Source organism: Chelonia mydas, chromosome 1, assembly GCF_015237465.2.
Source record: "Chelonia mydas isolate rCheMyd1 chromosome 1, rCheMyd1.pri.v2, whole genome shotgun sequence".
NCBI classification, from domain to species: Eukaryota; Metazoa; Chordata; order Testudines; family Cheloniidae; genus Chelonia; species Chelonia mydas.
Window position 1 is genome coordinate 265,245,406 of NC_057849.1, and position 26,723 is coordinate 265,272,128.

At 42.3% G+C, this 26,723-nt stretch overlaps 1 protein-coding gene and 1 long non-coding RNA gene across 5 annotated transcripts in view; one reads left to right on the forward strand and one right to left on the reverse strand.

Moving 5' to 3' along the window:
• Positions 1 to 914, reverse strand: part of CFAP54 (cilia and flagella associated protein 54) — a 211,857-nt gene extending 210,943 nt beyond the window's left edge. For all 4 annotated transcript variants that reach the window (XM_043545723.1, XM_043545720.1, XM_037884774.2 and 1 more), the window contains exon 1: positions 355 to 914. In XM_043545723.1, the coding sequence (XP_043401658.1) occupies positions 355 to 563 (209 nt within the window). In that variant the 5' untranslated portion in view covers positions 564 to 914. The remainder of the gene's footprint in view (positions 1 to 354) is intronic.
• Positions 915 to 1,048: 134 nt separating this feature from the next.
• The window catches only part of LOC119565269, a 33,010-nt gene continuing 7,335 nt past the window's right edge, over positions 1,049 to 26,723 (forward strand). The window contains exons 1-2 of the long non-coding RNA XR_005223896.2: positions 1,049 to 1,566; positions 5,207 to 5,417. This is a non-coding gene — a long non-coding RNA (uncharacterized LOC119565269). The remainder of the gene's footprint in view (positions 1,567 to 5,206; positions 5,418 to 26,723) is intronic.

Below are 26,723 nucleotides of genomic sequence, written 5' to 3' on the forward strand. Positions count from 1 at the left end.
AGGGTCTCGGGGCGGGGGAGTAGGGTTGAGGGGAGTGCAGGGTCCTGGGGCGGGGCGAAGGGGGTAGGGTCTGGATGAGCGTTGAGGGGGTGCAGGGTCTCGGGGCGGGGGAGTAGGGTTGAGTGAGGGTTGAGGGGGGTGCAGGGTCCTGGGGCGGGGCGAAGGGGGTAGGGTCCGGATGAGCGTTGAGGGGGTGCAGGGTCTCGGGGCAGGGGAGTAGGGTTGAGGGAGGTGCAGGGTCCCGGGCGGTGTGTCGCGGGCAGTGCCGCCAGTGGCCGGGCCTGGCACCCGCAGCAGGCGGCGCTCCCCGGGAGCACGTTACGGAGCCGCTTCCCGCCCGCGCTCTGCCTGTACCCGCGTCTGTGCAGCTCCTGCCTCCGCGGCTCGGCCACCCCCGCGCTCCGCAGCCGGCGCATGAAGCCCAGGAAGTCCCGCAGCTCGGACTCGAAGCTGTCGATCACCGGGTTCCCCGGCTCCAGCGCCCCGAAGAAAGTAGCCGGCGGGGGCTGCATCCCGTGGCGGGGCGGCGGCGGCGACGGGGGGGACCCGGCCTCCGCCATCATCCGGCTGCCTGCCCTGTACACACGGGCGGTTGCGTGGCAACGGGCGGAGGCGGCGTGCGAAGGCTCCTGGCCTGGCTGGTGTTTGCGCCTCGCGTCCTGGCTCCGTCTCGGGCTTTGAACAGACCCGGCACTGGCCGGCGGGGAGAGTATAAGGCCAGGCGGGATGACTAGACCGGCCGGTGTGAGCTAGGCCAATGGCCACAGGGGCTAGGGCTGCGGCTGCGGCAGCCCCCTCTGGCTTGAACTGGTTCCCACTATCGACAGGGTGTAGAGAAGTGGTTCTCACACTTATGTACTGGTGACTTCTTCCACATAGCAAGCCTCTGCGTGCAACCCGCCCCCCCCCCATTAAAAAACAGGTTTTTTGTATATTTAACACCATTATAAAAGCGGGGCTTGGGGTGGAGGCTGACAGCTCAGGATCCTCCATGTAATAACCTCACAACCCCCTGAGGGGTCCCGACCTCCCAGTTTGAGAACCCCTGGTTTATAGTTTGATTCAGTGGCTCTTAGCACCCCCACTGTAAGTATTTGTACAAATTGTTCCAGCACTCCTGCCAATGGCCGGCCCTGCATTGAGCTTAGCCATCTGGGGTTGGTTCATCAGGTCCTCTACAAGGCTGCCAGCATGGAGCTGAAGACAGTTGGAGGTGGCAAATCCATCACTGCCCTTGGTGGTTTGTTCCACAAGGATTAATGTGCCTAGTTTCTAATTTGCATTTGCCGGGCTTTAACTCCCAGCCATTGGTTCTGGTTATGCCTTTCTCCATTAAATTCAAGGCTACTTTAGACTAAAGTCTTCAGAACACTGCATTTTCTCCCTGTGAAGGTACTTTATATACAGAGCTGGTCAGAGAAACTGTGAGGGAACCATATTCTATCAAAAATCTAAACACATAACAAAATCAGATCAATTTTGCCAAAATTTCATTGTGGAAGAGAACCAGGAAAGAAGCTCCAATAACGTTAAAGTGGCCTGTTTTGACACCTTTGGAATAAAAAGGTTAGTGTTTCCATTTTGAAATTACTTAGTTTCTAAACTTTTTTAATTTTTCATTTTATTATAATACTATATAAAATAAAAAAGTCAAACCCAGAATAAGTGTTTAGATCAAAATATTTTGCTCAACCAGAAAAATGTTATGATGAATGTTGGATTCATGCAATTTCCTCATTTGATGAAGAACTCAAAGAGAAACTTTCAGCCCAGGAAAACATAGCATCTTTCTCAAAATAAGTTAGTCCTGGAGCCTTTCTTAAAATCTTCTCTCAGCTACCAAAAATGGCAGTGCAATTTTGTTACTATAAAATAATTCTATTCATCTACTTACACATTACTGTAGATTCCAAATGTTTCAGATAATTAACTATCATATTTTTAATCTAAGTAGTGCTTCTTGAAATTTTTTTGCATGAACCATTAGTATGTTTGTATAAACAGCTTTTGCATATCCAAATGCATGTTCATCATAACACTTCCTCTATTATGCATTTGGTTTGGGACAATGACAGAGTCAAAATAGACTCTATGAGTTAATCATTGGGCACAGGGAAAGAAAAAACTAAAATAAATTGCCCATGACCTGGAATATTTTTAGTTTCATGAATTTAGTGCAGACTATTTTTGATTGTTTCACACTAAGAATATTGAAAAAAATGGCAACATCTTTTATTTTTCATTAATATTACTCTATCACCCATTTGCCAGAATGCTTCACTTCAAGGTCAAGGTATCTGTAGATTGGAAGTTTGTTCCGGCAGCTGATGGAAATAGTTTTGGGCAATAGCCTGTCGTTGGACTAGAAATCCTTGCATCATTTTATACTGCAGGCATAGAAGCTGCTCTAGGGACCCATAGATATTTGTAGCTTTACTGAGCCTTTTTCATGCACAGAAGTTTAAGCATCCTTATCTGCAAGCATTTATTTTGTGAGTTCATAATTTTTAATAATAGATTTCTCAGTATGATTAACTATATTTTCAGGGCCATTCTTTCTGATCGTTTGTATCTGTAGCAGTACGAGCTTTATCTGCCCTTTTTTATAATATTTTTATAATGGTAAATTAACATTCTGTTTGTGTGTGTGTGTGTGGTGCCTAGCACAATGGAGCTGGGGCATGTAGACACGATCACAGTGCAAATAAAAATAATAAATTCTGCATCTTTTCATACCATTTGATGCTGAAGGATAACATTTTTTATTTATGGACAGTCTTTTCTCTATGTGTGTATAAAGAGGGCTGTCAATTAATTGCAGTTAACTCATGCAATTAACAAAAAATTAATCATAACTAAAAAAATTAATCATGATTAACCTCAATTTTAATCAAACTGTTAAACAATAGAATACCAATGGAAATTTATTAAATATTTTTGATGTTTTTCTACATTTTCAAATATATTGATTTCAATTACAACACACAATCAAAGTGTACAGTGCTCACTTAATATTATTTTTATTACAAATATTTCCACTGTAAAATGATTTAAAAAATTATTTTTCAGTTCACCTCATACAAGCACTGTAGTGCAATCTCTTTATCATGGAAGTGTAACTTACAAATGTAGGGTTTTTTGTTACATATCTTCACTCAAAAACAAAACATTGTAAAACTTTAAAGCCTATAAGTCCACGCAGTCCTACTTCTTGTTCAGCCAATCGCTCAGACAAACTTGTTTACAGTGTCACCTGAAAGTGAGAACAGGTGTTTGCATGGCACTGTTATAGCTGGCATTGCAAGATAGTTACGTGCCCAATAAGTTAAAGATTCATATGTCCCTTCGTGCTTTAACCACAATTCCAGAAGATGTGGATTGATGCTGATGATGAGTTCTGCTCAATAACAATCCAAAGCTGTGCGGACGGACTCATGTTCATTTTCATCATCTGAGTCAGATGCCACCAACAGAAGGCTGATTTTCTTTTTTGGTAGTTCAGGTTCTGTAGTTTCCGCATCAGAGTATTGCTCTTTTAAAACTTCTGAAAACATGCTCCACACCTCATCCCTCTCAGATTTTGGAAACCTTGGGTCGAGTGCTGTAGCTATCTTTAGAAATCTCACATTGTTACCTTCTTTGTGTTTTGTCAGATCTGCAGTGAAAGTGTTCTTTAAATGAACAACATGTTCTGGGTCATCATCTGAGACTGCTATAACATGAAATATATGCAGAATGTGGCTACAACAGAGCAGGAGACATACAATTCTCCCCCAGAGAATTGAGTCACAAATTTAACTAATGCATTATTTTTTTAACAAGCATCATCAGCATGGAAGCATGTCCTCTGGAATGGTGGCTGAAGCATGAAAGGCCATATGAATGTTTAGCATATCTGGCACGTAAATACCTTGCAATGCCAACACAAAAATGCCATACGAATGGCTATTCTCACTTTCAGGTGACATTGTAAATAAGAAACAGGCAGCATTATCTCCCATAAATGTAATGAAACTTGTTTGTCTTACCAATTGGCTGAACAAGAAGTAGGACTGAGTGGACTTGTAGGCTCTAAAGTTTTACATTGTTTTGTTTTTGAATGCAGTTATTTTCTGTACATAATTCTACATGTGTAAGTTCAACTTTCATGATAAATATATTGCACTACAGTACTTGTATTAGGTGAATTGAAAAATAACTATGTCTTTTGTTTTTTACAGTGCAAATATTTGTAATAAAAATAAATATAAAGTGAGCACTGTACACTTGGTGTTGTGTGTTGTAATTGAAATCAATATATTTGAAAATGTAGAAAACATCCAAAAATATTTAAACAAATGGTATTCTATTATTGTTTAATAGCACGATTAATTGCACAATTAATCACCATTAATTTTTTAATCGCTCAATTAATCACAATTTTTAATTGCTTGATAGCCCTAATATATATACACACACACACACACACACACTTACATTATTTATGGACAGTCTTTTCTCTATGTGTATGTATATTATTTTTATATATTATGGTCTATTTTGTTACATATATAATGTGACAAAATAGACCATAATAAGAGACCATTATAAAGTAGTGCAATGGCATGAAGGAAGGAAAGGTAGTTTCTAGCATGAAGGAGATTAAAACCCCTGCTCAACTGCCAACTGTTAATAAGGATGGGCGGATTTGCAGGTGTTCCCCACAGGAATGCTGACAGCCCTTTTTGGTAACAAGCTGATGATTGCTTGAGGAGCTTGATATATGAGCTTGCTGCCTCCAGAAACTGAGCTTGTGAGGGAGATTTTTTGTAGCCTTGTTACCTGGTTGGCCATTAAGATAGTGGAGGCAAGTTTTTTCTACACCCCAATGTTATCGGAGAGCTATAGTAGAAGCAAGCCTTTCTTTATGCTTTGTCATGAAAGTGGCAGAACATTTTTTCCACTTCTGTTTTTGAAGAAAAACACCACCATGCAGATGCTTCATGCAGTGTGTGCGGAGCCCATTTCTTAACATTCTTAGTGTCTGGTACACTGTGCAAAACTAATGCAGTAAATGACAGTGTGTTTCCATTGCTTGATACAGTGCATTTCAAAAGGCTGACATATCCTTTTCCTTTCCTGTGCTAGTTCCCTTTGCTACAGTTCTTTTTTCATGTAGTTTTATTCCACCAGAAGGGTATATTTTTTATTGGGTTTCTCGTTCTAGCTTTCAGGACAGCTAGGTGAGCAGCTGTGGCAGGCACAGGCTGGAGCTGGAGCAGTCTGTCAGGACTACCAGGTAGCTCGGAGTATCCCTAACAAGCTAATAATGTTGACCAGACTGGAGTAGCTGCTTTAATTAGGAGTCTATATACCTGCCTTGGGATCACCTGCTTAGACCCTCGCTTGTGGATTGGTTGGACACTTAGGACTAGCAGGTAATTAGCTCGTGTGAGTCATCAGGCTCAGAATACTAAGGATCAGGGATGAATCACACTTTCTTTCCTGGGGGATGTGTGGGAGGTAGTGAGTGCTTCTAATGCCCGTTCTTCTACTCCAGCGGTATTCAGACTTTTTGAGCTGAGCCCGTGCTTTGAGTTACAATTTCTGATTGTGTCTCCCCCGCAACTGAGACAAAAAAAGAGTCGGGGGGTGGAGGTGGTGCTCCCTCCCTAACACCATGGTGGGGAGACTGGCCCGAGCCACTTGCTATCATCACTCGCCCCCCTGAACATTCGTCTGCACCCTCTGGGGGGGGCACACCCCACAGTTTCAAAACCTTTGTTCTACTCTTAATATCGTAATAAATTGCAAAATATCATAGGTTAACTATCTTAGAGATACTGCCCTTGAGATGAGTAGGAAAGAATGCAGTCCAGGGGCAGCTCATCAGCCTAAGCAAGGGAAGCACAGCCTCACCAAAAATTCCAAAAAGCTACAAAATACATTTTGAATATTCTTGATTTAGTTGATAAATATATACAAATTTAAGGACTAACTGTGATTTGATTTAAATGTTACACCTCACTCTCTCCAGTAGCAAAATGAAACACCAAAAAGTTTGAAGAATGTAGCACTGCGGGAGGCTCAAATCTTGGTATGACAAATAGTGCCTCAAGATGCTGCCTTGTTACCATGGCAATTTACCATGCCAAGGAGTCAGTTTATAAGGGCTGTGACGTTGCACTCCATAATGTTTTATGGAAATATGCTTATGAGTGTAAATGTGATGTAATTGGAATATGCTTCATGCAAAAGGTCTCTTGTAAGGTATCATTACAAAGCTTATGATCTACTGAGTGTGTTCATCCTATTTGTTTGCATGTATTATTTCAATGTCTGGCGTTAGGAGAATAAGATATAAACTTGTATTTCTGATGTAGACATATTAAGTGGAAGCCATTAAGGGTGCTTCAGAATGAATGATCTGTGAATGGGCTTGTTTACCTGCAAGTCTTCCTGTGTACTTGTCAGCCAGCTCCTAGGTCAGGGGTCTCCAAACTTTTTGAATCGCGCACCCCCAGAGCCAGCTCTGGGGAAACAAAAAATCGCACACCCCACTTTGGAGACGACTGTCCTAGCTAATGAAGAAGGAGGTCTTACAGTGACATGTTCATGTCATCTGAACTGGAATCCATCTTAAACCTGGTGCTTTTCCATTTAGAAAGAGGGGTAGGGTTCCAGAGAGACAAAAGATTCCTGCCTTGTGCCAAACCTATAAAAGGGGGTGGAACAGAACAAAGGGGGCTGCCAGTCATGAGAAAACCCCTAGTTTCCACCTAAGATGTTTGCTGGAACTAACAAGGACTGTACCAGGGGAAAGGATTGTGCCCAGACTAGGAAGGAGTCTAGTCTGTGAAAGAAGCTTATTGGAATATCTCCGAGGGTGAGATATTACCTGTAATCAGTTTCTTAACGTATTAGGCTTAGACTTGCGTGTTTTAGCTTTATTTTGCTTGGTGACTTACTTTGTTCTGTCTGTTATTACTTGAAACCACTTAAATCTTACTTTTTAGACTTAATAAAATCACTCTTGTTTATTAGTAAACCCAGAGTAAGTGATTAATACTTGGGGGAGCAAACAGCTGTGCATCTCTCTATCAGTGATATAGAGGGCGGACAGTTCTTGAGTTTACCCTGTATATGCTTTATACAGAGTAAAATTGATTTATTTGGGGTTTGGATCCCATTGGGAACTGGGTGTCTGGGTGCTGGAGATAGGTTACCTGCTGAGCAGTTTTTGGTTAAAGTTTGCAGCTTTGCGGGTGTGGACCAGACTTGGGTCTGTGTTGAAGCAGGCTAGTGTGTCTGGTTCAACAAGGCAGGGTTCTGGAGTCCCGAGCTGGCGGGGAACACGGGCTCAGAGGAAATTCCAGCACATCAGGTGACAGTCCCAAAGGGGTCTCTGTGACCGAACCCGTCACAAGGTAACCACTGTTTAGTGAGGCCACAGCAGGAGTGTAGCAATTAAACCCAGGCTGCAGGGGGCAGGAATGGGGGCTGCACCTCATTGGTCCCCTCACCCAGAGGCCATGCCCCATGCATGTGAATAAGAAACCACTGCCAAACGCTGGGTCTGCCTCATGCTACACCCCTGTGCCGGTCTAGGTAGCAGCAGCAGGGGTGGCACCAGCTCCCCCATGTACTGGCTGCTTCTTCAGTATAAATAAACTATAAAGGCAAACTTTTAATCGTTTTAAATTATACATTTGGCATGAATGGAAATAACTATTTTGAGGTTTTGTGCCTCACCTGTTATGAACTGCCACTGATGCAATTTTCTTGTTGCGAAAGATTGTCAGGCACTAGTACCCTGTACAGAAATGTAGATTTATTTCTCCTGACTCACCAAACTAGGTGAGTCCTATTAACTCCACCTCATGAGTAAAAAAAGGATTTAAGCATCTTATTAAGGCAGAGTTATTATGAAGAGGAATACCCTAGGAACAAGCCAAATGGAGGTGAAAGTTTAGGCTGAGAGTTCTGTTTTGTTGGTAAGTGAATATTAAAAGCAAACTCCAAAAAAGGGCTGAATTTGGATACTGACTCAGAGAGAGAGGGGTACGGAGAGCAGAATGGGGATTAAATTCTCACTCATTTTGCATTTAGTGGAACAAGTTTGTGTGTATAAACATACATATGTGCATCTTAGTAAAATGAGTAAGATACAGCATGAGCATATAATCAATACATGAATACACAGTATAGAAGTAAGCATAGCAAAAAAAAAAAAAGTCAGTGATTCTGAAGAGTTGCATGATTTAGGTTTGTTGTGAAGCAAGAGTCCAAAGACTCAAGTATCTTCAATCAGCGGATTAGTATGAGTATACATAAAATTGTACTGTATGAAGTCTGTTATTGCTATTGTAAAATGGCTCTTCACATTTTTGTATAATGAGCTAATAAATTCTGATCACAGTTTTTATCCTTCAACTGTTAAATGGACAACTCTCTTCACTATATCGATTTTCTAATGGACTTGAGGCCTTCCGTTGCCTAAAGAGGGTCTCAACCAATGCAGTTGTCTCCTAGTGAAGACCTACAGAAAGAATCCCATCCACTCTTCAAACTCTGATTTTATAATGCCATTTTATAAAACACTACTGATGATAAATTACATGAATTTTTGAAGTACTTGTCACCATAGTGTAAGGCTGCTTTTTTCATGTTCAAGAGATGACCTAAATAGAATTATTCTCTCTTGTCCCCCAAAATGTCATACTTGAAAGGTCAGACTATAGCCTTGGCTATACTTGGGCATTTTATATATATATATACTTGGGCAAATTCCCACCAGTGCTCATACTCACATTTAATTGATGTGGTGATAAAATACCAGACCCCTACACAAAGATTTCCACCTGTGCATCTGAAGGTGTGGTAGCAGTGGTAGGAATCTTTGCTAAAACACCCTTATGTGTACATGTGGTTACCCTGCCTACCTATTCGTGATTTCCCTGTATTCAGAAAGAGAATAATGTTAGTTGCATATCTTAATACTGTGTAAATTGCATCTCTTTATTAAAAAAAAACTATCCTGTTAGTTTGTGCTACAGGACATAGACAAAAAAAAGTAACTTAACCTTACATCCCATACAACAAAAGGGTTTCAGAAAAACAAGAAGTATGGAAGAAAATTTCAGAATAAATTCAATACCCTTGAGTAACTGTTACCACATGAGGTTGAGGCACAGTCACATCAAGAATACGGTTTTCACAGAGATGGTAATTTCAGTGCTTAGTGACCTTACACTGCAAAACCTCTTCACAATTTACAAAAAATAGAAACAAAGTAAAAGCTCTTCTTTCCCTAATTGCCTTCTTGAGATCACTAGATTCCGCACACATGCCGCTGTCACAGCATCCCACACTCTCTCTGTTGCTAAGTGCTTTAGGCTGTTGCAATATGTTCCAGAGGCTCCCCGTTTCTCTCCGCTCTCAATATGCGCTAACTTTGTCTGACAAGGTAAAAGGGGAAGAAAGGCTGAAACTGTAAAAATTACAGCTAGCCAAGGAGAGAGCTGGCTTCTCTGTACCAAATAATGAGTCTTTGTAATATGACATGCCCATCAGAACACTTGATCAGAACATGCCTACAATTCAGAGCTGCATATGTAAAATGGCCTTTAGGCTGTGCCTAAACTTTGACAATAAGTGACATATTATGGCAGCACAGCACACACACTGCACACAGAAACCCCAATCAGGATGAGGTCCCTCGTTGTATTAATTACTGTACAAACATAGAGGTAGATATGAACCCTGCACCCAAAAGCTTACAATTTAAGAAAATGAGCAACATAACAAGCATGGATGTAAAGGGGAACACTCACCACCAGTACTTCCTAGTGGTCAGGTGGGGGTGTGGCAGGTTGATTTCATCCCAGGTGTTCCCCTTTCTTACTACTGCTCTGCCCTGCTGTGGTCTGTCCTTTCAGTGATTCAGCTCTCTGGCAGGTCACATTTTCAAGTCTACCCCTTTTGGTATATACACAAAGAGTCCAATAATGGGAGAAGTCTTCAGGATTAAGTAAGGGATTCTGGGCTTCCCACTTGGGTCAGAGCTTTGTGGTGTGGACCCATTTATCTTCAGTGTCTTCTTCTGTTGCGGTTCAAATACAAGACAGGACAAGCTTTAAGCAAGCAAGCAGGCTGGTCTGCCGACGGGCTGGTCTGCCTGTCAGCTTTTCCACCCTCTCCTTTATTTCTCTCTCTCCCCCCGCACATTACATACTCCAACAGATAAAAGGAATACACTGGCTTTGTATAATATTCTTATTTACCAATTTCTATCTACCGCATTCCTTGCTCTCAGGCCTTGAGCCCAGTCCTGGGAGGCTTCCCACGGTTCATGTCATCTGGGCGAGATTCCAAAGTTCATGCCCTTGAGAGGAGCCGTGTGTGCACTGCTCCTACACAACACTCCGGGTGTGCCCTGAATGTTGCCAAGTGCATGAACCTTGCATGAATGCTACATTCTCCCAGTTAGGTTGCCTACCAAGGGATAGGCTTCTGTAGTTGTCCCTCTTTAGGGACTGGTAGGGGAGTCCAGGCCCACCCTCTTCACCAGTTCTGATCCAGAGTGTAATGGTTGGCAGATAAGTCCTGCACCCTCAGGTGCTATGTGGCTGCTTCCCTGGATCACTTCCTACCAGTCCCCTCCCTTCCCACAGGGTAAAGTAAAGAACTAAACACAAAGATTGTCTCTGACCTATAAAGAGTCAGCAGTCCTTCTTTGCAGGCTTGATCAGAACACTCTCACCAGGCCCGGAGGCAGCAAGACCCCCTGCAGTGTTCCTTCCCAGGAGCTAAATTAGCTGACCTCCACGGTCTGCCTGCTACTGAACTACTCTACTCCCGTTTGTAAGCTTCTCCTTCAGCCTGTTCAGGCTTTACACTTCTGGTAGTGTGCGGCCATCTGTCCCAGAGCACTTCCTTAACTCATTCCTCTCCGGTGTGGGATTTGTATACACCATCACATACCCTGCCCCTCCAAACAGGATCCTGGGTCCTGTAATCAGCACTGAGTTCCCCACCCTTCTGAGAGAAAAAAAATCCATGTTTTGGTGGGCCCTCTTAGCTTGGTGTATGTAGGGAGCCAGTGTGGCTCCCCTCCAAACCAGAGGGTAAGGAGCCACCCTCTGGGCCTGAGTGGGCGGGGCCAGGCCAAGCTTCCGCCAATCCCCGGAAGGGGAAGGGTGGGACAGGAAGTACAAAGGGCAGGGCCCTCTGCCCAGTGAGGAGAGCACTAGGGAGGGAGACAGACACAGGCTGCCAGCTGCTCCCTCGCAAGCCTGCTGCTGACCCAGGCGAACCCCTGGGCAAGGAGGAGCCTTACCAGGGGGAAGGCCTGTGGCAACCGGGGCTGCCCGCAGCGGGTTATCCGGAGGAACCGGGGCTGCCCGCAGCGGGTTATCCGGAGGAACCGGGGCTGCCCGCAGTGGGTTACCCAGAGGAGATGGAGATTCAAGAGCTGCCTGCAGCGGAATACCCGGAGGAACCGGAGCTGCCCGCAGTGGAATACCCGGAGGAGATGGAGGGACCGGAGCGACCTGCCTGAGAGAGACCGGGTAGGAAGTAGCCCAGGGGCCCAACTACACCGTGGGGTGGGTGTGTTTGGTCAGCGGGTGCGGATTGCCCGCTGACCCAGCGGCGGGACCTTCGCCTCCCGCCACTGTCAGGGCCCTGGGCTGGAACGCAGTGGAGTTGGGTGGGCCTGCGTTCCCCTACTCCGGCGCTCCCCTGCCCGAGGGGCGCGCCGTTGACTCTTGCCGGCGCTCCCCTGCCCGAGGGGCGCGCCGTTGACTCTTGCCGGCCCACCTCCCCGCTAATTCTCCAACGCCCGGGAGGTGGGGCCGAGGCCTGCTACAAAGACCGACCGACACCTGTCACAGTGTAGTATCTGAAAACTGTATAGTTGTAAGGATAGGCACCACCACATAATTCTTGGGTTGGCACCCTTAATGGTATACAACCAGCAGAGAGGGGTATGATCCATTACTGGTGAGAAGGGGATTTCCACAAATAGTATCATAGGGCATACACAGCCTATTTCATGACCAAGGCTTGTTTTTCAATCACCAAGTATGCCATCTCCTGGGAGAACAGTTTTTTACTCAGAGGTCAGTGGGCTCTGCCAGTATGCTTTTGTGTGGTCTAGGGTGGAGACATACTTGGCAGCTTCCAGCCTTTCTAGCAACTTATCCATCTTTGGGCATAGGATAGGCATCAAACTTCATTATTGCATTTACATTTCAGACAGTATCCTGCATCTTCCATGGGAGCAGGTTTGGGTTCTCACAGACCTGCTGACCTGGTTCTGTGTCTATGCGATGGTGGGCCAGGTGAGCCCGCTTTGGTAAGGTTGAAAGTACTGCGGGAAAAGATCCAATCAACTGCGGTATTTGAGCTTTCTGTTGGCATGGATTGGGACTCTTGAGTGCTTGAGGTCCTAGTTCAGGTTCAGGCAGATAGGTGTTATGAGGAGTCCCTCTTGGTCATTACAAGCCTCCAAAAGGTTAATGTGGTACAGTTGTGTTTCCTTTTTTCTTCACCAGCTGTTGAATTTCATAGTCGATTAGCCTCTCCGCATCTCAAATGGTCCCTGCCACTTGGCCACTTTGATTCCTAACTCAGCAGCAATAATAGTACCTGGTCAATGGATCTAAATTCTTGTAGACGGGCTCCTTTATAATAGGCCCTTTATTGAAGGCCCAACAAAACCAAGAAAGTCCCCTAGAGTCTTAAGCTTTTCCTCACAGATGGAGTACGTACTGTACCACATATATTGCCTTTGGTCCTTGTTCCTCCCATGTTTCTTGGAGGAGGTCTAAAGTCCCACAAGGTTGTCTTCCAATATAGCAGCCCAAATGGAGAGAGTCCCATAGATGCTTGCAGAGCCTCTCTGGTGGCAAATAACAGCAGTGGAAATAACTCATCACAGTGATGATCTGATGCTATGAATTACTTCAGTGTCTGACTGAACTTCTCTCTAATCTGTCTGTTTGGGGATGGTAAATTAACTCCAAATTAGGTTGCCTGCCAAGGGATAGACTTCCATAGTTGTGCCTCTTTATGGGTTGGTAGGGGAGCCCAGGCCCACCCTCTCCACCAGGCTTTGATCCAAGGTGCAATGGTTGGCAGATAAGTCCTGCACCCTCGGGAGGCTATGTGGCTGCCTCCCTGGATCACTTGCTACCAGTCCCCTCTCTTCCCACAGGGTAAAATAAAGAACTAAACACAAAGATTGTCTTTGACCTATAAAGAGTCACCAGTCCTTGTTTGCAGGCTTAATCAGGTCATTCTCACCAGGCCTCAGGCACCAAGAGCTCCTGTGGTGTTCCTTCACAGGACTTCAGAGTATAGATTAGCTCACTTCCATTAGCTACCTGCCATTGAGCTACTATGCTCTCCTTTTTAACCTCATCCTCCAGCCTGTTCAGACTTTGTAGGGCAGGGTGAAGCCAAAAGCAGCTCCTTGACCCATTCCTCTCCAATGTGGGATTTGCACACCCCATCACAGTGAAAGAGAACAAGACCATGCGATATCTACAGTTTTTATTCACATTATGGAACTTCGTAATTGCAACCACAGATAAACAAATAAATGTTGACTTTACATAACTCCCACACATCATAGCTGTTTAAACATTGGCTGGTTTGTTGTAGGCCTCATAGCAGAAATGTATCTTAAGAAAGCATTTGAAGGAGAAGGCAGTTGTCTTGGTTACAAGGCTAGCTGGATTCTCTCCCTTCCCTGGTTTCTCTGAATTCATCCATCAAGTTTCAGGCCTTGTATCTTCATCTCTCCAGGTATGGAATTCTGCAGTTTTCCCACTCTCAGACCAGGGCCCTGGGCTACAGTACCTTGTATATCAACCATGCTTACCCTGCAGGTCCAACAGAGTTTGGATGCCTACAGTTCTGCCCTTCAAGAGCCTGTGACTAAACAGCCGTCATAAAAATTAAAGTATTTATTCTAACAGTAGGAAAAAAGCATTTAGAGAAAAAAGTTTAAAAACCCCAAACTATCTATATGCACATCTGTCTTACCTAAAGGATTACCATCCAGGTAACTGAGGAAGGCCTAACTTCTTCTGACACCCCAGTGGGTGCCTCTGCTTTGTTTCCCTGAATAGCTATCTCCACACCTTCCAAGACTCTTCTTTTTTAAACCTGCCACAATTCTTTTGGTCTTCTGTTTCCCAAGCCTTTTTCTATTCTGGCATTATCTCTTAACAGCTCTAAAGTGTTTGCTGCAAAGTGGCGTATCTTGAGACATCCTTCTTCCTGTTGTGTTTTTTTCTTACAGCCCCATATTAAACTAAACCAATATATTTATTCAGTAAGGCTCCTAATAATCAGGTCAAAATACAATAGTCATAAATTATTACAGAGAAGCTCCTATTCCATCACAGTAGTAACATTATGGATTCCTTGAGGGAGAACATTCTAGCCTGGATCCACATGGGGCCTTAGGTGATTGCAAAGGTCAGGGTTGCAACAACTAACTTTTAGTTGCCTAGAAAATCACAGGAACAACACTGCGATCTGCAAAGCTTGAGTTAGGTGCCTAGACTTCCTATACAGTGAATGGGAAGAAATAGGCACCTTTCAGTGTGATCCACAAAAGCAAGCACGCTAGGCCAGGAGCCACCTAAACTAGCCAATGAGAGAGTGTGATGAGATGGGTGTGTGCGATACCTATTCCTCTCTGAGATAGGTCCGGGCTGCAGGGAGGTGCCTATCTCTGTTTAGCAATTCCCAAATAGGAGAGAAAGAAAGTGTGTGTGTCTGTGTGTAAATGGGCTGCTGGGCCATGTGCTGAGTCTCAGTGGGGGCGGGTGGTGGTTAAAGGGACCCAGATCAGTCTCTCTCTCTCTCTGGCCTCATGACAGGGTGAGGTCCCACTCTTGTCTCTTTGCAAGCAACAGACCACTCAGAGGCCTTCTTCTGGTTAAACACCTCATCATTTCACTGTGTTCTCTCCACTACCTATACAAACCTATATAAAGTTTCCCTACCACCTATGTAAGGATTCTAATAGCATACAATCCTTTGCTCATTTGGCCAAGGAGAGGGGATTTAAGGTATTTTCTCCCTGAGAGATAGAGATGGCTCTAGTTCCAGCTCCAAAAAGCCTGCCAGCCTCTCTCTTCCCCACTGATCACTTCTTTTCTGTGCCTTGTCTGTCTCTTGGGTAATGGACTAATTAGCCTTTTAGGCTCTCCTCAGCCCATACTAATCCACCAATTAGGCACAGCTCTTCCTAATCAGGACTACTCCAGAGCAACTACTTTGTAATTGCAGAGACCAGAGTGCTGCATCAATTGCTGATCCCAGCACTCTGTCAGAGGCCCACTAACTAATTATGTATTTATCCACAGAGGAAAAGTCGATGGACCAGAAAGAGAGAATGGGAATGGGTAGGGCCCTATGTGGGAAGCCCAGAGTGCAATCACCCTGCTTCAATGACTCTTTATTTATTTATCCACAGTGAAACAACTGCAACAGAGCCCCATATCAGAATACCCCATAGCTCAGTGTTTAGAGGATGCTCCTGAAAGGTGGGAGACAGCTGTTCAAATCCTTTCTACCCCTCTGGCAGAAAGGAGAAAATTGAACTTGAGTCTCCCACATCCCACATGAGTGCTCTGACCATTGGGCTAAAAGTTATCAGGTGGGAACTATCACCTCCTCTTCCTGTGGGTGGAGTTTGAATGGGACATGATCTAGTAGGTGGTCTCTGAGCAGAGCTACCAGATTGGGCCAGGCACATGAGACAAAACTTGGATTTGGGCATCTAAACCTCAGGTTTAGGTTTAGGTTTGGGGTTAGTAAGTAAGAAGGTCAGAGTTGGAAAGGGCCCTGTAAGTTAAGATAAGAAGGGCTTGACTGTGGTACTGTAGAATTTTTTGAGTGCATGTGGATTTTAAATAAACGCCAAAGAATAGGGCACATGATCCCTAAAAGTGGTGGTTTATTCTATTATTAGATTTCACCAAGCCAGTAATCAATCAACTTCTGTAATACCTTACTGATTGCCAAGAAACCAAAATCCAGTTCCCTTAAAGCAACCCAGCTTTTTCGTCCCCTCCAGACAGCCAAGGTCTATATGATGAGGGTTACTTAAAACCTTATTCACCATATATAAAGTTCTGTCAGTCCTTAGAGATCAGACACAGTACCTACCAGGTCAATGAATATTTCAGATCTTACCCAAATACACACTTAGAGGCAATTCTTATTAACTAAATTTAAGATTATTAGAAAAAGAAAAGGAAGAGTTAATGTGGTTAAAAGTGTTTTTTATATATATATATATATATATATATATATATATATATATATGATATGAATAAAGTTCTTAGGTCATTTTCATAGCTGAGATGGTGAGGCTGCTGATTTGTAAAAATCCTTCTGGAGTTAATTTTAAAAGTTATAGTCCAGTAAACAGTCCATGTGCAGAGTTTGCTCAAATTCTTCCATGAGAAAGTACAGGGTTAATCCATGACAAACCTGGAAACCTCAGTATTGCGATTTAGACTTTCCCTGACAAAAGCAGATCTGAGATGGTAAGGATTAGGCCCTAAAGTTCTTTTATAGCCGAAGTTCATCTGATAAGCCTCTTGGCAGCAAATTATCACAGCGGGCATTAATTGGATGAAGAATAGGTAATGTACATTGATGCTTTGAAGTAAATCTCTATTTCTTAGGCATACTCTGATAACTAGTTGCATTCATTAGCATAAGGCAATTAACTATTCAAGCAGTTCATAGTTTACTGCAAAATTTCAAAGAGAAATAAAGACAATGATAACACATGTTCCATCTAAATGTTAATATCCCCTTTGATCTCTGAATCAATATAATATAGTAATGAAGTATTATAGACAGGAACAGAAGTTTAGCATCTACAAGATAATTAGATCACATTGTTAAACTACTAACATTATATAGGTAAACACAGACCAATACAATTAGTATCTACTTCTGATCCTCTAACAATACAGACCTACATTTCAAGAACTCTAGTCTATTTTACATGGCTTTGCTAACCATCTACAAGGAATAGCCCTGTTTACCATTTCAGTAATCTTCTAATATGTCCCTAAAGGTTGCTTTCAGTTCAACCAGCTTGCTGGTTGCTTAACCCTTTCTGGCTCAGTGTCACACATACATTTCTCAAGAAATAACATGAAGACATCGATGTGCATAGTTAGTATGTAGCCCAATATGTTACTTGGAAGTTTGGTGTCAACAGCAAAAGCAGTTTTGTATAGACTAATTTCCATCAGTCCACTGCTTATCTGCAAGAAGTACTTTTATTCTGTGACATAAAATAGCGTTTTAATCTCCTGTATGATCTCTGAGGAAGAATAAATAGGATGGAAACCTCCTTGAGATAATATTTAATTCCATACAACCAAATGAAAGCAAAAATTTCTTACCCAATACCAATTTATATGGATTCCTTAAGGTCAACATTTCCTGAAAATGATACATACCTTCAAGCATGCTACTTCCATTTGTCATAGATACAATTAAAATAATAAAAAGTATCCAATACTATTGCTACCAATAATTAAAAACACCACACAGCATGTACAGGAGAAATATCTTAATGAAGCCTAAGTAATTACTCCCTTATGAGACTACTTTACTCCAGGTATAAAAAAATAGGGGAGCTATCATCTGAATGAAATGCTGTTGAAACTCTCTCAAGTTATTTTTCACTCCTGGAATGCTGTATGCTAAACAATTGGCAACAGATCCTGAAGCTGTGAGGAGTGCAATGCAGCAGAAGGAACTTTCCCCATTACATATGAGAATACTCCAGGAGGCAGATAATTGTTTATCAATATGTTGGTGAACTGACACATTCTTAGGTCCCTACCACTGACAGAGACCTTGTGTATACTGGGAGCTCTGTCCATGTCAACAGACTGTTACAAAGGAACATTTAATTTAACTAAATTTATATATTGTCAGAATGTAAATAGATTCATAGATTCCAAGGCCAGAAGGGACAATTGTGATCATCTAGTCTGACCTCCTGCATAACACAGGCCACAGAACTTACCCAAAATAATTCCTAGAACAGATCTTTTAGAAAAACATTTCATCTTGATTTAAAAATTGTCAGTGATGAAGAATCCATCACGGCCCTTGATAAATTGTTCTAGTGGTTAATTACTCTGTTAAAATTTACTCTGAAAATAAGGTGTAAATTTTATCTCGCTTCGATTTCCAGCCATTGGGTCATGTTATATCTTTCTCTGCTAGATTGAAGAACCCATTATTAAATATTTGTTCCCCCGGTAGGTATTTACAGACTGTAATCAAATCATCCCTTAACCTTTTCTTTGTTAAGCTAAATAGATTGAGCTCCTTGAGTCTATCACTATAAGGCATGTTTTGTAATCCTTTAATCATATTGTGGCTCTTCTCTGAACCCTCTCCAATTTATCCACATCCTTCTCAAATTGTGGACGCCAGAACTGGACATAGTATTCAGCAGTGGTTGCGCCAGTGCAAAGTATAGAGGTAAAATAACCTCTCTCCTCCTACTCAAGATTCCCCTGTTTATCCATCCAATGCTTGCATTCACTTTTTTGCCCACAGCATCACATGGGGAGGTCATGCCCACTGATTATCCACCATGAACCCCAAATATTTTAGTCACTACTTCCCAGGTTAGAGTCTTCCATTGTGTAACTATAGCCTATATTCTTTGTTCCTAAAATGTTAAATAGTGTAGGGCCAAGAACTGATCCATGTGGGACCACACTAGAAACACATCCATTCAATGATTCCTGATTTATAATTACATTTTGAGATCTATCAGTTAGCCAGCTTTTAATCCATTTAATGTGTGCCATGTTAATTTTATATCGTTGTAATTTTTTTAATCAAAATGTCATGCAGTACCAAGTCAAATCCCTTGCAGAAGGCCAAGGATATTAGATCAACACTATTACCTTTATCAACCAAATTTATAATCTCATTAAAAAAAAATCAAGTTTGCTTGACAGGATCTGTTTTTCCATAAACCCATGTTGATTGGCTTTAATTATATTACCCTTCTATAATTCTTTATTAATCAAGTCCCAAATCAGCTGCTCCATTATCTTGTCCAGGATTGATGTCAGACTGACAAATCTATAATTACTTGGGCCATCCTGTGTACTCTTTTCAAATACTGGCACAACACTAGCTTTCTCAACGTCTTCTGGAACTTCTCTGGTGTTCCAAAACTTATTGAAAATCAACACTAATGGTCCAGAAAGCTCTCCAGCCAGTTCTCTAAAAACTCTTGGATGCAAGTTATGCATACTTGCTGATTTAAGTGTCTAATTTTAGTAGCTGCTATTTATCCTTTTTACTGAGATACAAGTGGATTGAAGAGTTTTATCAAATGATATTATATCATATGTATTCCCCCAAACACAGAATATTTATTGAGCTCTTCTGTCTTTTCTACATTATTCTTCATAATTCTACAATTTTCATCTAGTAATGGACCACTGTTAGGATTCTTTTTGTTCCTAATATACTTCAAAAATGCCATCTTATTGTCCTTAACTCTGCTAGACATAGATTTTGCCTTGTATCCCTTTGCTTCCCTTATCAGTTTTCTATGATTCCTAGCTTCTGATTTAGATTCATTACTATCCACTTCCCTTTTCTTCCATTTGTTATATATTTATTAATTCTTTTAGCTATCTTTACTTCTCCTCTACACCAGATCTTACTTTAACCAATACAGTCTTCTTCCTTGATTGTGGTATTATGGCTCTTTGGGAATCTGGTAAAATGTTCTTAAACAGTTCCCAAGTATCTTTCACATTTTTCTGATTAGATTCCTCCTCCCATCTAATTTGGCTCATAATTGTTTTCAGGTTTGTGAAATTGGCGCTTTTAAAGCACCAAGCATATATACCACTGGTCTGTGTTTTATTCTGTTTGCACATTATAAATGTGACCAAGTCATGATCACTTGTACCTCTTTAGTTCTGTAATCAATTCCTCTTTATCTGGCAAGATGAGGTCTAATGTGAAATTCCTCTGTGTAGGGTGCAACACTTTTTAAGATAGGAAATTGTCATCTATAACATTTAGAAATTCCAAGGATGTTTTAGTCCTGGCAAAATGAGACCTCCAGTATGTCATTCAAATTGAAGTACCCCATGATTACAGTTTTTTCCCCTACACATCACAGATAGGGGCATAAGGAGCCAGTTATCTAGTTCCCTGATGTGATTTGTTGGTCTGTAGGGTATTAGTTGGTGTTGCCTATCTTGTGCTTTATCCATTAGGACACTGATCCATAAACATTTAAGATTTTCTTCTGAGTTATCAGTGACTCAGAAACAGGTAATGTCATTTTTGACACACAGTGCCACTTCCCCTCCCCTTTTGCCCACTCAATCCTTCCTAAATAGGTTATAACAATTGAGTTTAACATTCCAGTCATGAAAATCATCCCACCAGGTTTCAGTAATACCAACTAGATCAAATTTATGCTCACAAATAAACAATTCCAGTTCCTCTTGTTTGTTACCCAGGCTCCCGGCGTTGGTTTATAGGCAATGAAAGAACTTCTTCTCTTCTTGTCCTTTGGCTCCTTGATTAATTTTGCTCTCAAATCTTGATTTTGTGCTGAGTGCTCATATCTTCTCTTTTTACACTCCCCTTCTGTTATCAGTTTAACACCCTTCTGACTACTATATCAAGCCTGCCCCCAAGTAGATTAGCCCCCCCTTCTACTGAGGTAGAAGCCATCCAAACTATACAGCCCCCTCACCCCATAGAAGGTGGACCAATATTCCACAAAACCAAACCCCTCCATGCTACACCACTTACTGAGCTAGAGGTTCACGTTCAGAATCTTCTGCCTTCTATCTTCCTTTGCTTAGGGGACAGGAAGTATGGTTTAAAGGAGTGGCAATGGGTTATGAAACCTTTCATAAGAACGGCCATACTGGGTCAGACCAAAGGTCCATCTAGCCCAGAATCCTGCCTTCCGACAGTGGCCAATGCCAGGTGCCCCAGAGGGAATGAACAGAACAGGTAATCATCAAATGATCCATCCTCTGTCGCCCATTCCCAGCTTCTGTCAAACAGAGGCTAGGGACACCATCCCTGCCCATCCTGACTAATAGCCATTGATGGACCTATCCTCCATGAACTTACCTAGCTCTTTTTTGAACCCTGTTATAGTCTTGGCCTTCACAACATCCTCTGGCAAGGAGTTCCACAGGTTGTGAAATGTGTGGAAAAAATACTTTTGTTTGTTTTAAACCTGCTGCCTATTTCATTTGGTGGCCCCTAGTTCTTGTGTTATGAGACGCATTAAATAACGCTTCCTTATTTACTTTCTCCACACCAGTCATGGTTTTATAGACCTCTATCATATTCTTCCAAAGCCGTCTCTTTTCCAAGATGAAAAGTCCCAGTCTTATTAATCTCTCCTCTTACGGAAGTCATTCCGTACCCCTAATCATTTTTGTTGCCCTTTTCTGAACCTTTTCCAAGTCCAATATGTCTTTTTTTGAGATGGGGTGACCACATCTGCATGCAGTATTCAAGATTTGGGCATAGCATGGATTTATATAGAGGCAATATGATATTTTCTGTCTTATTCCTTTCTTAATTATTCCCAACATTCTGTTCACTTTTTTGAATGCCACTGCACACTGAGTGGATGTTTTCAGAGAACTATCCACAATGACTCCAAGGTCTCTTTCTTGAGTGGTAACAGCTAATTTAGACCCCATTTTATATGTATAGTTGGGATTATGTTTTCCAATGGGCATTACTTTGCATTTATCAACATTGAATTTCATCTGCCATTTTGTTGCCCAGTCACCCGGTTTTGAGAGATGCTTTTGTAGCTCTTTGCAATCTGCCTGGGACTTAACTATCTTGAGTAGTTTTGTATTATCGGCAAATTTTGCCACCTCACTGTTTACCCCTTTTCCCAAATAATTTGTGAATATGTTGAATAGAATTGATTCCAGTACAGACTCCTGGGGGATACCACTATTTACCTCTCTCCATTCTGAAAACTGACCATTTATTCCTACCCTTTGTTTCCTATCTTTAAACCAGTTACCTATCCATGAGAGAACCTTCCCTCTTATCCTATGACTGCTTACTTTGCTTAAGAGCCTTTGGTGAGGGAGTTTGTGAAAGGCTTTCTGAAAATCTAAGTACGCTATATCCACTGGATCCCCCTTCTCCACATGCTTGTTGACCCCCTCAAAAAATTCTAGTAGATTGGTGAGGCATGATTTCCCCTTACAAAAACTATGAGTATTCCCCCCCAAAATTATGTTCATCTATGTGTCTGACAGTGTTGTTCTTTAGTGTATTTTCAACCAGTTTGCCTGGTACTGAAGTCAGGCTTACCGGCCTGTAATTGACAGGGTCACCTCTGGACACCTTTTTAAAAATTGGTGTCACTTTAGCTATCCTCCAGTCGTTTGGTACAGAATCTGATTTAAATGATAGGTTACAGACAACAGTTAGGAGTCCTGCAATTTCACATCTGAGTTCCTTCAGAACTCTTGGGTGAATACCATCTGGTCCTGGTGACTTATTACTGTTTAGTTTATCAGTTTGTTCCAAAACCTGCTCTAAGGACACCTCAGTCTGGGACAGTTCCTCAGATTTGTCACCTAAAAAGAATGGCTCAGGTTTGGGAGTCTCCCTCACATCCTCAACCGTGAAGACCAATGCAAAGAATTCATTTAGTTTCTCCGCAATGGCCTTATCATCCTTGAGTGCTCATTTAGCATCTCAATTGTCTTGTAGCCCCACTGATTGTTTAGCAGGCTTCCTGCTTCTGATGTACTTAAAGAATTTTGCTATTACTTTTTGAGTCTTCGGTTAGCTGTTCTTCAAATTCTTTTTTAGCCTTCCTGATTATATTTTTACACTTCAGTGTCACTTTCATCAATGTCAGTGACATTCTCCTGAAAGAGGCCATGGATTAAACAGGCACAGAAATTACTAAGGCCCTACCAAATTCATGGCCCATTTTAGTACATTTCACAGTTTCAGATATTTAAATCTGAAATGCCCCAATGTTGTAACTCTGGGGGTCCCAACCCAAAAGGGGGTTGTGTGGGGTGGTGTCCAGGCTACTGTAGGGGGAATGCAGTATTGCCACTCTTACTTCTGCTCTGCTCTTAGAGGCAGCTGCGCCTTCAAAGCTGGACTCTCAGGCAGCAGCAGCAGAGCTTCCTGCAGCCAGGAGAGGGTTCCTGGAGGTGGGTCTGACCTGGTCTTGGAAGTGGCCTGTGCAAGGAAAGAGGAAGTCCCATCTCTCCCCAGCCCAGCCGGGATTAGCTGCTGGAGCCTGGTGCAAGGTAGGAGCCCCTAGCTGGGGCAACCCCAGCCCTGCCCCTCCCCAACTCTGGGCCCAACACTTGGGGGTTAAAGGGGCTACCTGTGATCACGGTGCCCCCTGCCCGTCCATGGCACCCTGCGTGGTTGCCCACATCACCCACCCATAAGGCCAGCCCCCCCTCCCGCATACCATGGCACCCTCACTTCTTCTGTGCTGCTGCTGGCGGTGGCGTTGCCTTCAGAGCTGGGCACCCTGCCAACAGCTGCCACTCTACACTCTTCAGCCACCCAGCTCTGAACACAGCACAGAAGTAAGGGTGGCAATACCTCGAGCCACCTACAATAGCCAGATTTCATGGTGGAGAGCAGATTTCATGGTCCATGACACATTTTTCACAGCCATGAATTTGGTAGGGTCCTAGAAATGACCTATATCTCACCCCTAGAAGTTCATTCAGAAAGTGTTCAGGCATGTTGCAAGGCAGCGGCTTACACTGTAGACAGAGAACTACAGTCTATAGGGTTGTCAATCCAGGACCTTTAACAAACACAAAATTCTCTTTAAAAAGATAGCATATACAGCTGTACCATATATCACAACTCCCTTCACTCTATTCTTGGTATGTTACTAAGATACAGCTGTTTCTATGGAGAATCTGTCTGCAGGCAAACTAAACAGTTTTAATGAAACATGAGAAAAAAGATTTGGAACAAAAACATTGAATTAGAATGCAAGGGATATGAAAGGATGCTAATATAGAATCTTCAGTAATACTTCCCTTTCTTATCCCTCTTTATTTAATTGATCTGTTTATTACTATTGTAGTCTTCTTCCTTTTCATTGGAATCTTAAATTCAGTATTTTCTATAAATTGTTTTAAATTCATTTCTATACTGTAAATCACATAAGTAGCTAGGAGCAAAACCTTTAATTTGTTACTTTACAAAAGTGTCAATAGAATGTTTGATTTTAAAAGCTATATATAATTACATGTACAGCATGTGTGTTATGAATATCTTCATGACCATCAAGAATTCCACAGTTGCATAAAATGTGAAGTGAACAACAGAGCTTAAAGAGGAGAACAGTAAACGGTAAAGTACAAATAAATACATTAAACAAAACCCAGCATTTAATTTTATTATACTTTTGTGGCAGAAGCTAGCATCTACAACTGACAAGTAACAGGTATGTGGGGCATGGTGACATTCCTGCTTCTTTCTTTTTTTAGGTCTAGTTACCTTACATTGTGCAGAACCAGACCTTGAAAAATTCCGTGCTTGATTTAAAAAAAACAGTAGTTGATCGATCAACAATTTGGCAAAGCTAACTAGAAAGTTGTACACAAAAAAGAGATCATGGAAGAATTCTACAGATACCCAGGTTGGAATTTATGTGGGTGATTGTTTCTTAACATCTGTAACAATGATCTGTTCAAGATGTACTTTATTATTTATACTAGGTCAGGTTCATAAGTATTCTATATATTCCAATTTAGTTTAATCAATTGTCTTCTGTTGCTAGTAATATGTAATTACTACACAGTCTCATCAGCTGGCTTTTAGAGGTATTTCACTACCCATAATTTTGGGAAGGGACAGAATATTTTGTTAGAGTTTGGTCTTTCTCCTTTGAAGTCCAATGGAAAACAGGATCTGGCTCTTATTGAGTAGATCAGACAGTGCAAACAGTGTTGCAAACTCCAAATGTTTAAAATAATGAGTCAGACTCCCCAAAATCATGATTAGCTTAAAACGCAGGGAATTTTAACACAGAATAGTGTGGGTGGATGGAGGGGGTTATTTTAATTTACCTTCTGTTTTTTGAGTCTTTAGGGGAAAGCCAACCCACTCCCAAAGTGTTTGATCATTTCAGGTTCAAAATTCAACCTTAAATGCACATGCAGAAATGTAAGTTTCCCTGTTGGCTGCTCAGAGGGGGCCTTCCTTTCCCTTCTCCTAACCCTGCTGAGGGAAGCTGCCATCTGTCTCCTTCCTCTATCACTATCATATGTGTCCCTCTCTTTTTACCTCACCCAGGCTTCTACCCACTCACATTCTCCTCCATGCCCCCTAAGTTTCCCATGCTCAGCTCAACCTGTACACTCACCTATCCCCACAATTTCTCTTTACAGTATCCTATCCCTCAGATTCTTTTCCACTGCTATTCTTCTATACTCATCTCCCCTTGCACCTCTTCTCTCCTTCTGCTCCCCACTTTCCTCTGCAATAAACTTCTCTTCTCCCTATATTTCCATAGCCCCTTAGTTTCCTCCTATCCCAATTGTTGCCTTGAACACTCTGAGCCTCCCTTCTGCAACCTACATTCCCCTACACCCACCTCACTCTCTTCCCTGCTCCATATACTTTTCTGCACGAGCTCATTCTCCCTCCAACATACCCTGCACACCATTCCCTCCTTCCTGTACCCATCTTCTGATTTCCACCTGTCCCAGCACCCTTTCAATTTCTTCCTGCTTCTGTTTAGCCTCTCTCCTGCTCTCTACATTACCCAATTCCCTTCGTCCTCTCTTCTGCTCCCCCTATTCCCCAGTCCACTCATAGTTTCCTGTCTAGCCTCATAACCATAAAATGGCAGCCATCTTCCCTCAGGACACCCTGGCAACAGTCTAACCGTGAACAATGGAAGTTAGTGAACAGACTTACTTTCAAACTGTAGGAAAATGGTAGCCATCTTGACTGAGGACAGTTTTATTTCAGCCCCATTAAATGTAACAAAAGATGGTAACCATTTTGAATAAGGGAAAATTCACAAGTTTATTGCCAAAAGTTGAGATAATAGGAAACTAGAAAAAAATCCACAAAATATTTTGAGAGTTGGCAACTATGCAACTAGTTTTGGAAGCCTAACTCATGGCATTTCTAATTGATTCAGAAAGTAGACTGTAATTTTGCATGCAATTATTGCCTTGTGCGAGATACCCAACTCTACATCTTTGGGTGTTTGGGTCTCATATTCCTCCCAGGGCACTCATGTCCCATTCTCCTACATGCAAAATAAGATAAATGAAGGAGGAACATCAGTCTCTTTCCCCCTTCCATTTAATCTTCCTATTCTATACTATCCCACTCAGTTTTTGAAAAGGAAAAGCAGAAACCGGGCAGCATTTCTTAGCTGTAGCCTCAACAGAAAAGAAATAAAGGGAATGTTTTACACAGCTACCTGTTTTCCCACTGGGGCAGAAATAGCTCCTCTTCCCTCCGTCTTCCTCACTGATCCGACTCCCACCAAACTCAGTGGAAAGACTATTGATTTAAATGGGGGACTAGATTGGGCTCTATAAAAGAGATAAAGGAATGAAGCATCTCAGAGCTGGAACTTGTTTCCTTCAACTGCAAGCGTCCCTCTATTCCCCTTCCCCATCACC